At 41.9% G+C, this 17,304-nt stretch overlaps 1 protein-coding gene and 1 long non-coding RNA gene across 2 annotated transcripts in view; both read right to left on the bottom strand.

The window, feature by feature from the left end:
- The window catches only part of LOC125290981, a 32,051-nt gene extending 22,290 nt beyond the window's left edge, over positions 1 to 9,761 (bottom strand). Inside the window, exons 1-3 of the long non-coding RNA XR_007192901.1 lie at positions 9,575 to 9,761; positions 9,049 to 9,193; positions 3,394 to 3,505 (exon numbers count right to left, since the gene is read on the bottom strand). This is a non-coding gene — a long non-coding RNA (uncharacterized LOC125290981). The remainder of the gene's footprint in view (positions 1 to 3,393; positions 3,506 to 9,048; positions 9,194 to 9,574) is intronic.
- Positions 9,762 to 11,744: 1,983 nt separating this feature from the next.
- c2h5orf15 (chromosome 2 C5orf15 homolog) lies at positions 11,745 to 16,845 on the bottom strand. Its single transcript, XM_048235029.1, has 3 exons — positions 16,590 to 16,845; positions 13,514 to 14,436; positions 11,745 to 13,054 (listed from the first exon to the last, which is right to left on the bottom strand). The coding sequence occupies exons 1-3, from the start codon at positions 16,804 to 16,806 to the stop codon at positions 12,920 to 12,922; spliced, it is 1,275 nt and encodes a 424-aa protein (XP_048090986.1). The 5' UTR covers positions 16,807 to 16,845; the 3' UTR covers positions 11,745 to 12,919.
- Positions 16,846 to 17,304: the final 459 nt, after the last annotated feature.

Consider the following 17,304-nt stretch of genomic DNA (forward strand, 5'->3'; position numbering starts at 1 on the left):
ATCAAAGTGCTGTAATTTCCTCCTGCCTTCAATTGCCTTTTCATGTAGCAGTCGCCGCTGTCAAGTCCCTTCAGAAGGAGTGGGAATACCCCAGGTTCTCTCACATTCCGTCTGACTTGACACCAATTGGTGCCTAAATGAGACGGTTGAATGTACCTGCTATCATCAAGAGCCCATCTGATTCAGTGTGTGTTACAGATTGTGTGTGTGTGTGTGTGTGTGGTTCAGGCACGTGTATGTGCCTCCACTTTTTGTCAAGCACTAAGTTGCTACATAATTCAAAGACATTTGGGCTTTTCACAGAACACTTTGGCGCTGGCAGCCCCATGACTTTGAGGGAGACAAATAAATAAGGAGCCGTCTCAAACTACAGGTTGAGCCTGGAACAGGTGTGCCATTGAACTGCAGTGAAGGAAAAGGACTCCGCGTTTCCACGGCTACGGGGAACAAACAGATGGACGTGGCCAGAACCCCCTCTATCCCACAGGAACCCAGCACTCCGCAGCTCAAGGTTTTGCACAAGTTTGTGGTCAAAGGCATTTCGTCAGGGGTAAATGAGAAGGTTAGCCTGTGCAAAGACTCTTGATTGAATGTGGTCTCTGACATTCTGGCAGCCATTTTAGCTCTGCCCTCACTGTTCCAGACATGTGCTTTAGTTTGGATAAGTCCTTGATTAAATCAGTCAGGTGTCCTTGGAAAGGCATTAGGTGATCATTTACATTTTCATTGGGCTGCATTGAACATAGGCTAACATCAGGGGTTATAATTATGTACTGAACATGCAGGTCCAGGCCGAACAGCCGTACTTTTTTAATGCTATTTACACTGAAACCATACTGTGGTCTCACCACGTTAAAGATTAATTTAATCTCGTGTCAGATTCCCAGCCGAATGTCTTCTCCAAAAGTTTGCTCGAGCCAAGGATTTAAATTTTTGTCTTTTCCGCTTTATCTGAATCCCACTGATAATGTTCACAGGGAACAACTGGAGGGAAGGTTCCCTTCTTTCGGAAATGGTTACATGTACAACAGTGTGTGTGTGTGTGTGTGTGTGTGTGTGTGTGTGTGAGTTTGGTGTTGATTATACTTTAACACAACAGCACAATTTCATAATTTGCATTTAGATTCATATATGCCGGTGGACCGAATGGGGCGATCAGAAGCAGCTGCTGCCGTAGAAATCACCTGTTCATAAATATCAGCGAGGGGCAGAACACGGCTCCGCTGTCTCCATGGAGATTAATGGGTAAATGCAACTCAGCAGCATGGAGAAATCATTCCTGTGGACCTCCTACCCTCTCAGCCAGCCTCCCCAACGAGTGAAGAATCCAAGCACAAAGACAACAAATATCCACTCCCCTCACTTTCCCCCCACGGCTGCACAGGAGAGATGCTCTGTCTGAAAGCCATTTTTACAAAAGACATGGTCACAGGATGAGCCGTCAGAAAACAGCCCAGTCTCACACAATGCGACAGGAAATCTATACGCCTGAGCATTGAGGAATATAAACCTCTGAAAATCGCCTACAAAAAAGCCCCAAAGCTACCATCTTTGCCCATATATAAGGACATCCGGGTACTAACCATGGGAGCTAACAGAAGCTAACTACTTATTGCAAGTTGCACTGCAAGTTGGCTCAAATGTAGCAAAAATATCACAAAGATAGCAAAGATTGCAGTCTTAAAGAACCAAAGATCACAAAACCTACTCGAAGTCAGATAACAAAAGTGTGTAGAGCAAGATGTCTGCATTTCAAACTTCTTCATCACCTCAAGCATTTAACAGGTGTGATTATTCAAAATCCCCATGTTATTTTCCCAGATGAAAATTCCCAGATCTCCTTATATGGGAAACGATGGCAGATTTTTTTTAAAGGCAACCTTCTGAGGTCTATTATCTGTGGTTGTAGGGATGACCGTGATCTCGAGGAGAGGCTTTAAAGGTGCAGTCTGTGATTCTGGTGGAAGTTTGCTGATATATTTGAGCTCAATAGCAAGTCAAATTGAGGCAACGTGTTGATTGGCTGGCATTGTTTACCTCTTGGTCCAGGCCATTATGCTTGTTTCCCATTTAAGGAGCTAAGACTGTGCAAATACTGGACGTATACAAAATGGACGACAAAAAGTTTATGGAAATATAATCATGGACTTCTCCTTTAAGACTGCATATGCTCCCCTGCATCCAGTGGCACCTTTGTCTTGTCTTTTCCATGTCCCTAGTATACAGGGTGTGTACAAAGCCCCAAAAAACATCTAAAATTACAGAATCAGCGTGCGCTAAATGGTGCAACCCTGAACCACAATCTCAGATCAGGCATCCGCTGGGCCACCACTCTTAAGTCACCGGCGCCACAGACGAGAACCTCAGCTCACATGAAAGAGAGAGGCAGACGCACGGCTGTCAGCCATCAGCAGTTATGATTTAATCAGTCGGATCTCACCTCACTTAGGAGATAACGAGAGTAAGGAGCAAGTCGTGGCAGCGTTGGGGTAGCGATGATGGGGAGGGAGGGAGGAAGGCAGGAGATGAGAGGATGATGCTGACATCGGCTCTTATCTCGGCATCGACGCCTGACGTGAAGCAGCTGTTTCGTGAGCAATGAGGTTTCTCTGCTGTCTCATTAGAGCTGCATCATCACACACACACACACCCACACACACACACACACACGTGTGTGAATACACACTCACTCATGGAGGACCATCACTCTTGTCATATAGATGTGTCAGGGAAATTCTGCAAGAAACTCAACGTTCACTCTGAGGTGCATTCATTCACAACAGTCTCCCATGAATTAATGTGCATTCTTTTGTCTTTGATAGGTTGTGAATTTGGATGTGTTTGGATTAAAAAACACCCTGATCATGACACACACACACACACACACACACACACACACACACACACACACACACACACACACTCTTTCATCCTACCATTTTTTCCTCTTTGTTTCACTCTCTCTCTCTGTGTGTCGGCAAAGTACTGACAGGTTGGGGTGCCAAGGTGCTATTCTGTTGTCGCCATGGCGCTCTCATTTTCCTATCATTTACACATCAGCGGGATATGTCACCCTGCTGTCTCCTCCTCCTGCACAGGTCTGCGTGGCACGCTGCCCCAATCCCTTCAGCAGATGGTCTCCCACCATCACAACACCTGTAGTGCTGCCCATGCTTCACTTGCAACCTACTTTCACTTATAGGACAACTGGTAACTGGGTAAATAAAAGCACTGGAATGGCCATAAAGGACAGCTTGTGCTGTGTGTGCATGTGTGTGCATGTGTATGTGTGTGTGTGTGTGTGTGTGTACTGTGTGTTTCTTGGTATTGGGGGGCAGCATTGCCATTGTCTATGTGTTGTCTCTCTGGTCTGCTTGAATCCTGTTTTTGTACCTGAGTTGGAAGAGAGGCTTAGCGACAGCTGCTGTGCACCCTGGCGTTGTGTAGGAGGACAGTCTGAGTATCCATCTGGGTCTAGAGCCACCTCCTGCTTCTCCTCGAGCAGCTGAAATGCAGAATACAGAACATGAGTTTGTTTTGTTTCTGTGCCAAGGAAAATGGCTCTCTGGAAAAGGGCAGTGGGGAGTGGCCAAGATGATAAGCTGCCATTTCTAAAGATGCTTAGCGAACATTTCACTTCACTGTGGTCACAGCTTTCTGTTTTCTTTGCCACAGGTTTTCAACCAGTGGTCCATCAAGACATTACAGGTGGTCCCAGACTATGTATTCAATAATGTCATTTCACTGTGGAAATCACGATTTGTAACCTCACACCCCACACAAGTGCTCCTCAGGCTGCCTCTTAGTCAAAGCGGTGGTCCCAGGGACACATTTGAAAGCCCCTGCCATACAGACATTTGAATATGTGGTAACACTTTACTTGACAGTATCGACATAAGAGTGACATGACACTGTCATGAACATATGACACTGTCATGACACATGAACCCTAGCCCTAAACCTAACCCTAACTTGTTATGACAAAAAACGAATGTCACTTAATGACAGAAGCGTTATGTCATAAACGTTTATGACTTGTTTATGACACATTCATGACAGTGTCATGTCACTCTTATGTCGATACTGTCAAGTAAAGTGTAACCGAATATGTTTTCTCTTGGTGGTTCCAAATTTATACTTCAATTAGTCAGAGTAAAGGTCCTGCCCACACTCAGCAGCAGATCAGCTGAACGGGCAGGGTGAGGGTGTGGGGGGTTCCTATAACACACATATATATACCAATCCCATCAACACTCTAACAACTAATAGCATGTTTTATGGCATCATTCTAAGTGTCGTTGTTACTTCTGGTAGACAGCGAGTGGCTGTTATATGCTTAAATTGACATGGCAGCTAGCCCAAGTTGAGGTAAGCAGTGGCGTGCTATAAAAAGTTATCTATAGTCTTCTGTTGTTATTATGGAGGAAAGGTCCTTCGTTTCTTAAAAGAAAGGGAATTGTGAAATGTTATCCAATTACTTTAATAGCCATTTAAACTCATAAACATAGGGGGTCATTGCACTGATTGTGATCATTTTTAATGGCTATTGCTTTTCCAATAGCCACAGAAACATGATTCACCTTGGTTCTTTAACTGCAACATTCAGCCAGTGGCTGCAGGGTTTCTCTTTGCTTTGCAGATAGTGAATTGTAATTATGCATTTAACAGCTTTTTTCAAACAGTAGTTCATTCAGTCATTCGTGTTCTCTCAAAATTATCTAATTGTAAAATGTATCTTAACATATTTCTGAACACTACAAGGACCAAGAACTTCATTCACTATCTCTAAAAAAAAACTGATTCTGGTCTTCAATGACAACTATGAAAAGATAATGAATGGAAAAAAAGCTGCCATCAAAAACACTTCCATCAAAACTGAAAATTCTAAAGATTGATATACTGCAGGCTATGCATAAAGCAGAGGCGGATTACACAACTGTGCAGTATTTGATATCAATCTCAACAGACAGACAGAATAAGAGACTTCCAGTGCCAGGTGGTTGCAACCTGTTGCAAATGTACAGTATGCATGTATCCTGTTTTTTAATTCTCTAGTCTGGTGCAACTTGTTTAGTAAAGCATCAGAACATGTACTGAGCACTGATGTATTTTTCAGGTGCAATCAATAAACTGGCACAAAAGAACCATGACGGAGAAGCTTGGTGAGACTAATTTCAATTTTCCTCAGATGCCCTCAAAGCAACTGAGGGGGACAGACATCCACTTCTGGTCTTCAAGAAGGAATGCTTTGTACCACAACACTGGAGTTTCTTTTCTTCATCAAAATTGATTTTGTCTCGACGTGTGATGTTTCAAAAATCCCTTTTTGTCCCTCTCCACAGACATAGTCTTTTCACTGCCCACAATTAACATAACATTCGTCACCCCAAACAACGTGCCCACCCACCTATTCAGTCGCTCGTTCCACCTGTGTCTCCCCAACTGACCTAAATCTGTTTCCTTCATCCCTACGGTTCCATTGTGGCTCTTGAATGAAGTCATTATTTAAGGCAATGCAAAAAAGGATTCCGTGCTATGACCTGTCACCCTCTCTAAGACAAAACACTGCCCCCTGCAGCCCAGCCCAGCACAGCGCAGCGCCCGCCCCACACACCATCCAATCGGCACGCTCCTGCTCCGGTTTGGGAATTGCGGAGGAGAGGAGACATCCTCCGACTGCTCATCCATTCCCAGGTCTCCAGCAGGGCCTCCATCTTCTACGCACCTCATTTAGAAAAACATTAGTGGAACAGGAGTGCTGAGATTATAGCGTTGTCCCATGTAGGCTTGTCGTCCCAAAAGTCCTGCAGTACTTTGTAAGGTCAAATCCCGACAAATGTGGTGTTTCTGTTTGTTTGGAGGAAGGTGATAAAGGACCATCAGCAATATATTCCTAAAGGAGGGTATCTGTGTCAGCCATATTGCCCTTGTTACAATATAATTACATTGGAACTTCATCAAGTTCAATGCAACCATGTATATAATAGTGTTACAAAAGTAATTGTATACTGACATTCCATTACAGATTAAATACATAACATTAGGGTTAGAACTGGGATTAATTCTGCAAGTGTAAATTATGTTACGTGCTGATATTTGATATATCGCATTGTACTTATTGTTATAATTACAATTTAACAAGGGCTGATGATACTGATCTAAAGACCAAAGATTGGCATGCAGAATATCAAAAATTTTGATAGCAAATTTTAATGTAGGCTAAACTTCCAGGACCTAAATCAAATCAGGAAGCAAACAAGAAAATGGGCAAAAATATTAATAGTGCTCACTACTTACCTTTTAACTTAATAGGACCAGTGCAATTAATATAGCACTGACCAACATGCTACTGAAGTTCTAAATTACTATCAAGCTCAGTGTAATCAGGATACCACCAGCTGTGGAATATCTCTTCAGAAGAACCGATTCAATGGATTGGACAATTAGTTCATGAATCTAATAAATGTAAGGACATCACAGAGAGGGGTCTTCAAGAGGCACACACACACACACACACACACACACACACAAGGGGATAATGGAAACTCATGTTGTTCCAGTGGGCTAGAGTCCAGCCACATTTGGCTGATGCAGAAAACAGAGGATCTTGGTTGAAAACAAATATGTTTATCCTTCTCCTCAAAGGGCAATGGGCAAAGGGCACACTGATGTGATCACACACACACACACACACACACACACACACACACACACACACAGAGACACAGACAAACACACACAGACACACACACACACCTTCCTCAGAAAAACAAATCAAAAACTTAAGGATTTGGTACATTGTAAATCTTCACAGCCTCTCTCAGCACAACCCTGGATTTTTGCTCCAAGCACAGGGAGAATAAACACAGCAGCAACAGATGAGGACTTGTGCCTGCAGTCAGTTACTATAGTTACATGTCTCAGAGTTGGACGAAGATTTGAGGATACTGGTAGATTGGTACATTTGCACTGTCAATAGCTGCTCATGGTGTGTGACTAAATTATAATGATTTGCAACATGACTGCATCCTTTGCCTAAGTGCAAGCCTTGTCTTCGCTGTGCATGTGACATTGTCGCTTGAATGGAGACTGTCATGGTCAAAATGGGGATTAAAATGGTCATTTTACAAAGGGCTTTTCCTCATACCGGCAGAGATATTTGGTGATGAACTGACAGCTGGTCAGGTAACGGTCTAGGAAGCAGGCCCCAACTGTGTTCACTGTAACGCACTGTATATTTAAATACAGCTCAGGGCATAAACAAATGAAGATCTATTTTCTGAAGCCTGCAAACCATACCATCCCTGTGATTATGTAGGCCTACACTGCGTGAGAGGCGTTCTCTGAACTGCATGTAATGCCAACGCTGAAGATTTGTTATGTATCAATTCATTATTCAAACAACATGGTTTACCACTTTAGTGATGTAAATACACAAGTTTATAGGTGACAGTGAATGAAATGATTTTACACAAAGGGAGAAAGGATAAAAGAATGTCACCAAATCGCCGGAGTGTACTTAGTCCATGGCAAGGTGATTGTGCCCTTTAAAAAACAGTTCTTTCCCAGAGCACACTACTTTGAAATACATTTTAAAAATCCCTGTGAGCTCAGCTTACTCCAATATATCAGACTTTCCAAGCTGTCACATGCCGTACATCATATTAATAGGGGTAATAATTTGAGACCATTGTGTTTGACCTGACATGGGCAGATTTTTTGCTTACTCAGGCGATGGTATTCGTTGTCACATTGGATGCGGATGGAAAGGTCAGCAAGTGACAGTCTGCCATAGAAATACTGCTTTAAAACTCCTTGCAGCACGTGGTTAGGTTACGTGGGCCCTCTCTCCAGCTGAATATGCACATAGGCTTGGCACCCAGTGACACATCGCAGGCGCCTCTCACAAAGAATTGTATTACTTTTTTCTTTTTCTCTCTCTCTCTCTTCCTCTGCCGGACTCTCCCGCACGTTACCTCTGACCCTCCCTTTCTACATTGTTCTTCATTTTACGCACGGCGTGCCCTCGCACTCCATCCCAAATGCCGAGCAGCGATTCTTTAAAGAGCTCCATTAGCCAAGCCGCGCCGGAGTGAGGAGGCGCGCTAAATCCTAATTTGGTTCTTATCTCTGTAGAGCCGCCGCAGAGATGGCTCCGTGTTTTATTCCCTCGCCGGTCAAGCCTCACGCCGTCGCCAGTAATCTAATATTCTATTAGCTTCTGTGATTCATGGTGGTGCGCGCGTGTGCAGCCATGGTGGGTGGGGGTGCAGGGTGTGGCTGAAAACAGAAATGTAAATGTGCCAACATGGTCGCCACGGTAAGCACTGAGAGAGATGTGATGAAGCTTTGACAAGTGGACAGCTAGAGCAAGTATGTACACGTGCGTGGGAGTGTGATCAGGAAGGAGAGACAGAGAGGAATGAATAGAAAAGCATAACATAAGCTAATTATGTGAAGAAGACATGTTGAGGTTAAAAAAGGGCAAAAACTCATTACAAAACATAGTCTATTTTGTAAGAACTGCTTATGAGGAAAATGAGGCTGGCAACAAATTCAAAGGCTGCCAGAAGTGGGTGACTGCAGAAGTTAGAAACCAAAGTCTCCTTAAGAGCCATAAAATCATCAAAATAACCACAACTTCATAAGTTCTCTTCCCTCTTCCCCTCCTCTTGGCAACGTGCTTTTTATAATGGTTGGCACATCACATTGTAGCCTACAGGCTTCATACACAGCTTTCTATGGACATAGTATACAGATTCACACAAAAACACATTAGACATTGATACAACTGTTCTATGAATCAGTGTTAAAACAACCACTGTGTGAAAACTAAACACTAACAACACTGGTCAAATCTGTAGAAGCTGACTACTCGCTGGAATAGTTTCTGGGCTCAGGCAGTTAAAAGACTGTCCTACTGGAATGCAATTATCTTAACTCTTAAAAGGAGGAATCATAACTCCAGTATGGGAGCAGCAGAGGATTATTCTGTTGGTGAACATCTATAGGTACGGCTAAATGTCTGTGTAAATGATTATGTCTTACCTGCCCTGGTCTGATGGTGATGATAGTCTCACTTGTGGAGCTGCTCCTTTACATCTCTTCTACATGGGTCCTGCTATCTCCTCTGTCACATTATTTCCACACTGCTGTGGTGTCTGTATGCCCTCATCTGCTGTGCATAGCTCCACTGCCATCCAGTGGATGTATAAAGTAAAGAACATTCTTAAAACAAATTAATTTTCCGAGTTGTACATTTTCAGGGCTGTTTTTACAGTCCTGAAAAGTTTAGTCCAAAGAAAAATAAAAGGAAAATACCACCTCTAAAAATAAAAATGACAAAAATGTCTCCTCTAAAAATCTATAATGCCGGCATGTTATGAAAGCTATTATTTACATAGCAGGGAAAGAATCAACAACATGCAAAAAAATGTGTAATGCATCCATGGAGTACTTTCACTCTTTTGTACACCCCAAAGGTTGCACTCTGCAAGTCTAATCCAATAAACTTCAAATCCAACTATTATACTACTAATGATAACATAATAATAAAACTTATATAATAACTTACTTTATGTAGCACCTTTCAAGGTACCCATGCGTTTTATAAACTCGATTGCTGTCCTTTCAGTGTGTATGCACAGAAAACAAAAGAAAGAAAAAAGATAATGTTATGCTCCTCAGCCTTGGCTCTGTATGCCAATACATGTTTGTTTAGTTCAGCATATTGCTCCTCACACGGTTCCCTAGCTGTCCAATTTGAATCTGTTTGCTTGAAAAGAAAAGAAACACAATCCTGGCTTCGTCAAACATTGTGGTTTGGACTGAGCCACACCCAAATATGCAAATACTCAAACTATGACTTTCACCTGATTCGTTATGCCAATATGACATCTTAGTCTTACTTTTCACATTACTCCAAATATTCAGTACACTCCCTGGGACAAGTTTTCACTTGTTACGTGTGTACACAATGGCCGCATTGGACACATGTCCTTATTCGGGTTTGTGTAAATGTTAACATCCTGCAAGAGCTTACAAACTCAGCTGGCACTGGCAGAGCTACTAACAAAGGTTTCTCCAGAAATTCATATTCATAAAAAAAACAGTAACACTTTCTATGTGCCTATATGTGATGTGATCTAGGAAAACCCTGCATGGTGCACTCAAAAACGTTTGATTTTTGGCTCGTTCCAACCCTCTCTGCTGAAATTTCCCCAACTTAAGATTCTGATACCATCCTGGCAACATTCTGGACACTGTCCCCTAGCAAAATCCTGGATACCATCCTCTGAAAATCTTGGATGTTGCTAGAATGGTATCAGAATAAATCAGTATAATTGCACCATGTGAAGGGTTTTCCCAGATCGCATCTCATATGATCTATAAAGCTTTACACATTAATAAAAGGTTATGAAGCACTGACAAAGCCTCTTATTTCAATGTTATTGTATTAAACCATACAATGTGAAATATCACAATGCATAAAAAAGCTTCTTTTACCTCTGCAATATCATCATTGGTGTCATCATTGGAACCGTGAGATGGTTCAAGATACAAGGGCTTACACTGCAAAATTACAATTTAACTGCAGTTGTAACTATTCCTGAATGCTTTTTAGATTTACACCAATCATTATGAGCCATTATCCAAGTACTTGGGTGTGTTTATGGATGCTGAATTTAAAGACCCCCTAAAGAGCTTTTTTTTACCTTAAAATAACATTTGCAAAATAATTTTGATGCCACATAAACTCTTAATACTTCGAATGGCACTTCTGCCGCACTCTGAGCAGGTCTTATCGCTTGTAAAATAGCCTTATTAAGTTGCTGTTTGGTAGTGCTGCTTTACGTGTTGCCAAGAAGACTTGCTCTGTAAATGTGAAACAAACCCCAAACCTACACATGAACAATTCCAGCCAATTAACACATGAAATTGTTTCATAATTGGCTCATTTAGTAATTTCTTTACTCTCTACTACATGTGTGGTGAGTGGTCTGACACAAATGACTGCCGTGCACCACCCTGGTGGATGCTACACATTGGTGATGGTCAGTGAGGGTTCGCCTTCACTGTAAAGAGCTTTGGGTACCTTGATAAAGCGCTATATAAATGCAACATGTTGGTGTTGAAAGGGTGTTATTTGAGCACTACAGCCTTTGTCATGGGCTCCACCTTCCACCTGATATAGCTGTAGTGTCTTCCCTTTCTGCACTTATTCAGGAGTCTAATGTCATTTTAGGGCTGAGAAAATCCTGTCTAGTGTGTTATTGTCATGTCTTGCCCCAAGGTTCAAAAGCAGCTCATTCAGCTCATAGACTGTATATGTATGTATATATTATTATTTTTTTCAGATTCAGCTCTACAGCATGACTGAGTGGGCATAATTACACACAGTGCATTTATAACAATTGGTCCGTTTTGAAACAAAGGCATTGCCTTGCTGCCTCACTGCCGTGACAGAGAGCCGTTTTATGACTTTGGAATGAAGGCATCTTTTAAGAACGATGGTTTCGAACAGCACTTGCTGCCTCGCTCCCGTTAGAGATCTTATAAAAGGCAACATTTTTTACCATTTCGAACAGAGCCCATGTGTGTGAACTCTCAGTTCCCCAGCGTCTCCATTTCCAGCTTTATCCCAAAGGGAATATAAGGTGAACCCTTTCCCAATCAATCAGGTCATTCAGTGGAGAGTGTACACCATTTTGTCTATAAAACATCAGTGAATAAGCCAAACAAAATATATTTACAGTTGTGCTTTAATTAAAAAAAAAAAAAGGTGAATAAAGCCTACAGCTAAATTCAGCATAGGCACAAAGTAACAAATCATGCCTGTTGTGGTCATTTTTCCCACACCGGATTACTGTTACAGAAATTGGTTAAGAATATGTTTACCACTCTTTACACCATTTTACAACTCCAGGACAATTCTCTTCGACATTTTACCAACACTAATACACATTAATGCTCAACAAGGGTATAAATACCACCTATGTGGTATTGACAATAGGATTGATATTGTAGGCCCTCAGAAATGTGGTGATGTGGCAGAGGGCCTGTGAAGTTGCTTACCTACTTTTGCACTTTCTGTTGTGAGTCGAAATTCAATCTCTCCTGAAGTAATACAGCATTCTTTGAGAATAATACGGCCACATACGACAACAATACTCATGTGAAAGGATCAAAGCCCACAAGACCGCAAAGAAAACAGACACCTTTCATCTCAACAACTGCAAACAGTCGCAACATCCTCATTTCAAGAGACTTCACTGAAGTCATAACTCAAATTCAAATATAAAAAAGGGACAGGTGTTCAAACGTATCGCAAAAATATGAGCAAGTCTCCGATACGGCCTGATGCCCTGATATTGTGGAGATGCTAAATCGTCAAAAGAAAAAAAGAAACACTTCCTATTGGTGAAGTGATATTACTTTGATATTTATTTTCCCATCTCCCAACAAAAAATGATAATAAGTAACAATAATATTGCATTTGGTGCTGTCTCTAACAGCAAAGCAACATCTCAGCTCCAAACTTCAGGGGGGATATCCCGAGTCTACATTTCACATGTATAGTAGTGACTCTGCACTCTGTGCCTCATTCCACTTGTGTGAAAATATAATCTTAATAATCTTAATCTTTTTAATAATCTACAACATTGTGGCCACACATGGTGGCCAATTACCCACCAAACACTCAACTGTGCAATAAAACCTTTAAGACAGACGGGATGAAACATATTCCAAAAAGAGCCAGAAAGAGATAGTTTCTCCAAAAGAAAAAACAAACCCAAAAAACAATGTGAAACCCTGGGGCTCCACTGTAAAAGTGAAAACAGAAAGGGATAGAGAAAAAAACCCTACCACCAAAACTCTCTAAACCCAACGTGTCTTTGTCCTCTGAAGGCCACAGGCTCTAAAAGATGTAATCATTGGTCATCTTCAGCGAGGGCATGGCTTCATTGACGTTCTGGTCGAGTCGCCGATACTCGACGCCACCGCGAGAGCACAGGCCGTCCTTCCAGCGACGGCTCGAGGCAAGCAGGAATATCTAATCGAGGCCAGAGAGATAAAAAAAGTACAATAATCAGACCCCGACACAACAACCATCAGCAGTCACACGCTGTGCTTTTCAAATGGAACTCTGATGTGACAAATAAACCAGATTGTGGAGTGTACAATGTTTACAAAAAAACATATTCTAAAACGGATAGTTCCAGTCCTTGTTTATAATTGGCTGTATCACATTCAATGCCGTTGTATTCCGATTGAGGAAATATATTTTTTGGCGGAAGAATAATTAGCCCATTAGCTGTTTTAAGTAACCTATGGCCTCTCGGGGCTTATTGCTTAAATGTAAGAAAGCTAAAGCTTATTATGCAAATCCTCTAGGTTTAAAACTTTCCCATCGTTAGTTTTGCCCTTTTGACCTCTGAATCTTATTTTTAACATAACTCAACATATTTAGTGCACAACCTAAATGTGGTGTAGTCTTTATGAAGGCGCTTACCTTTCGCTTGTTATGATAGGTAATGTACACAATGGCCACCAAGAAGGCAATTATGACCAGGTGAACAAAGAAATGCGTGTCCTCATCCGGGTTTGTGTAAATGGTGGCATCCTGCTCACCAAACTTCTTTGGGATGGTTGGTAGCTTTGGCATCATTTTATCGTATTCATCACCATCATCATCATCATCAGCGTCCAGGTTGGTTATATCATTGTCTTGGTCATCATCCCCCAAAGTAATTTCCTCATCCGTTCCATTGTCCTCTACACCGCCGCGGGTGTCCGGCGTGGGGTCATCTACGTACTCCCCTTTGTAGTCCTCTTCCTCGTCGTCTTCGTCCTCCGCCGCCTCCAGTCGTGGGCTGCTGGTGGCTTTAGACTGTGGGATGTTTGTGCGCTTCGGTGGGACGTTCACGTCAGTGCTGGTGGGCACGGTGGGAGACGCAGAGGATTTGGATGGAGGTGCAGCCATAGTGCTGGTGGCACTGCCGTTAATTTTGGTAGCGGTTTTGGTAGGACTCACAATTGTGGTGTCGGTGGCTGAAGGCGCTGTGGACTGTGGCTGGGCGCCTGGAACACTACCGTCATTAGACCCTTTAGGCGTAGTATCTGGAGTCTCTGAAGACACATTCTTTGGCTTTGCTGGGGCCGAGTCTGACTCTGGCTTTGCTGGGGCCGAGTCTGACTCTGGCTTTGCTGGGGCCGAGTCTGACTCTGGCTTTGCTGGGGCCGAGTCTGACTCTGGCTTTGCTGGGGCCGAGTCTGACTCTGGCTTTGCTGGGATCGAGCCAACAGAAGGTGACTGGGCCTGGCTAGCACTTTCAGGAGGAGACACTACACCCGACTGGCCATTTGAGGAACCGTTCTGTTTTGTCTCATCACTCTGATTTGATGATGGCACATTTGCAGTGGTAGATCTGCTGCCTACAAACAAAAGACAGACTGTCAGTAAACTGAACAAAGAGCTATGATACATTTACATGTTTACATTTATTCATCTAAAAAATAACAAATGGTCGCACTCCAAAAATCTTTTCTTGCTTTTAATCCATTTTAGCACAGGGGTTAATTGACAAACGTTTCGGCCTAATGGCCTTCGTCAGTGTGACACACTGATGAAGGCCATTAGGCCATTTGTTACCCCCAGATTTCTTTTGTCCCTTATTATCTGCCCCAGGCTTGCCCCAATTGGCTTTCCACGATATATACATCTACCTTCATAACCCCTCCCCGTACAGTGTGGATAGCTTGAAGGCATTCATGAGTAGGGGAGAGCCTGGACGATTGAAACACGGGACGAATAAAACATTCCAGTTTTCTCCGAGTGTAATGATAGACAGACGTCCTTCGGTCAAAACATAGAGCATGTTAACCTTCTATCAGCCAAATATCTGGCTTTCCAAAGATGCATTGATGTCCATTTAAAAAAAAAAAATCTAATCTAATTGTAGTCATAAAGCCACTCCCAGCAATACTGAGTGAAGGTTTCAACAAAGCAAGCCATGGGGGTTCTAAATGCATATCTGTTCAGCATGCACTTAGTTAATTAAGCGTTTCTTATAAGTTATGGTTTGTATATTATATTATTTGTTTATTTTCTTTGTTTATTTCCATTGGGCTATTGATTGCATTGACATTATTGTTTATTATTTCTACTCTCCTTAATGTAGTCTTACCAACTTTTTAAAACTGTTCACTGTTATTTTAACTATCGTATTGTTTTATTTGTAGGTCGCGTTGGACAAAAATCCTCTGCCAAATCCCATAGCCATAACCAATGTGAGGGTGGGGTGCAAGTGCAACAAGGCAATTATGATCCTGAAAATCCACATGATGCAATGAACTAGGGCTATTTCCTTCCTCCTTCCAAAGTTGTCATCGAATACTTTTGATGACCAGTCTCATATTTAAATGTGGCACTATAGTTTCTGAATTTCGCATGGCATTTACCAAAGTATTAAAGAGTATTTACAAGTATGTAAGATGCTGTTAAAGTTTCCTCGTCTCAGAGGGACCATTTAACATGAATTACAAAACAGCAAAGAACAAGAAAAGTCTTACAGACAAGACTACAGACAGACAAGGCCAAAGATTGCCACTCAAAGTGTAGTCTAGGCTACTAGTATGAAAACGGTGCGAGAGGGCCATGAAATGAACGTAGCCTTGTCGTGCTTCAATTTATTTTGCGAAGTCTGTTCTAGGTAATTAGACTATTAGGTTGAATAACAGTTAACTAATTTAAAGTTACGGCTGGCGAGCACATCTGTTTCCCAATCCTGGAATGTCCCCCCGGTTAAGAGTGAATTACTTCTGACAGTAACGCGTTGTCAGGGGTCATCCATCTCTAGTAACTTGTCAAACTTGAATGGCTCACCATCTAATCACACTTGAGCAGTGTTGCTATATATACACACACACCCCTACTGTCAACGTTGCTTGACCACATAATTACGACAGAATTTCCAACAACTACATTTGGCATAGTAGAAGCAGTTGAAGTCATTGCTGGCATGCTACTCAGACCGGGGTATGATAAACTTCATAGCTGCTAGCTAACGTTAGCTAGCCAAGTTAGCAAACGCTGCCGTGGGTTTGTTGCAGGTTTGTGGTCACTTGATAACATGCTCAGCTTGACTTATCTAGAAGTTGTATATACAGAAGGTACCACGCTCGCGCTACAACATTATGAATCCACCACGGGTAAAAAAAAATACAAAATCCTATTACAGACGTTTACGAAACTAAAGTTAGGGTTAACGTTAGCTTCTACGGTGTGTTCTGACGACAGCAACTGTCAATGATCTTAGCCATAACGTTAACGTTACTAACGTTATATTCTAACCGGTCAGTTGCTACATTAATTTCGGTCATTATCAGTAACAAACGGGCAAACAAAAGCAGTCTTCTCTAACGTAGATAGTTTCATCCGTCAAACAACCCGAACAAGTCCTTAACTCTAAACCTAAATTACGCCAGAAGGAACAAGCCGCTAATATTAGCTAACGTTGACGTTAGCTAAGGCTTCAGGCCATATGCAAGAGACTGACAGTTTAATAAAACCTGAAAGAAGAGCATACCTTCTGTGCTGTTGACGGGCGCAGAGCTACAGGTAAGGATATGACATTGTAGCATGATAAACCCTAAGTAAACTCCAAGAAGCACCAATTCTCGTCCCATCTTCCGTGAAGTAGTGCTAGCCATCTTGAAGGGAACGAATGTTGTGTGAGGGCAAACTCCACTGCAACACGACTGCTGTGAGGTTTTCTTTTCGGAGGCGGATATGGGGTGGGCCATGTTAATAAATTACACGCATAGAGCCATAACGCTGGTAAACACAAGAACACTTGTGTCTGTCTACTCTAAAAGTTATGACGTGGCATACCTGCCTGTTTTCCTCTGGTAGGCTAAGCATAATCACAAAGACCCCATTATATTTTTCACAAAAATTCGAAACTATTAGTATGAACTATTATAATATTAGGTTAACTTAACTAAACATGGTCTCCAACTTTGGGCCTAAATTCTGATGTATTCTAATAGTAAACTATTTATGTCAGTATACATTTTTGTAAATTGAGTATCCCACCATCATGGTCACAATCCCACTTACACAGATATTAATATATATTTCTATTAGCATGCTTCCTAGTGACATTAATGCAATAATATGAAGAAAGTAAGTTATAGCATGCATATATTATCTTAGCTTAACTAGGTGAACAACACCATTGACCACTTCTGCATAATTTCATGGAGTGCTGAAATGTACACTTTTTTTTACCATATGAAGTG

The sequence above is a fragment of the Alosa alosa genome, chromosome 2 (genome assembly GCF_017589495.1).
Source record: "Alosa alosa isolate M-15738 ecotype Scorff River chromosome 2, AALO_Geno_1.1, whole genome shotgun sequence".
In the NCBI taxonomy this organism is placed as follows: domain Eukaryota; kingdom Metazoa; phylum Chordata; class Actinopteri; order Clupeiformes; family Clupeidae; genus Alosa; species Alosa alosa.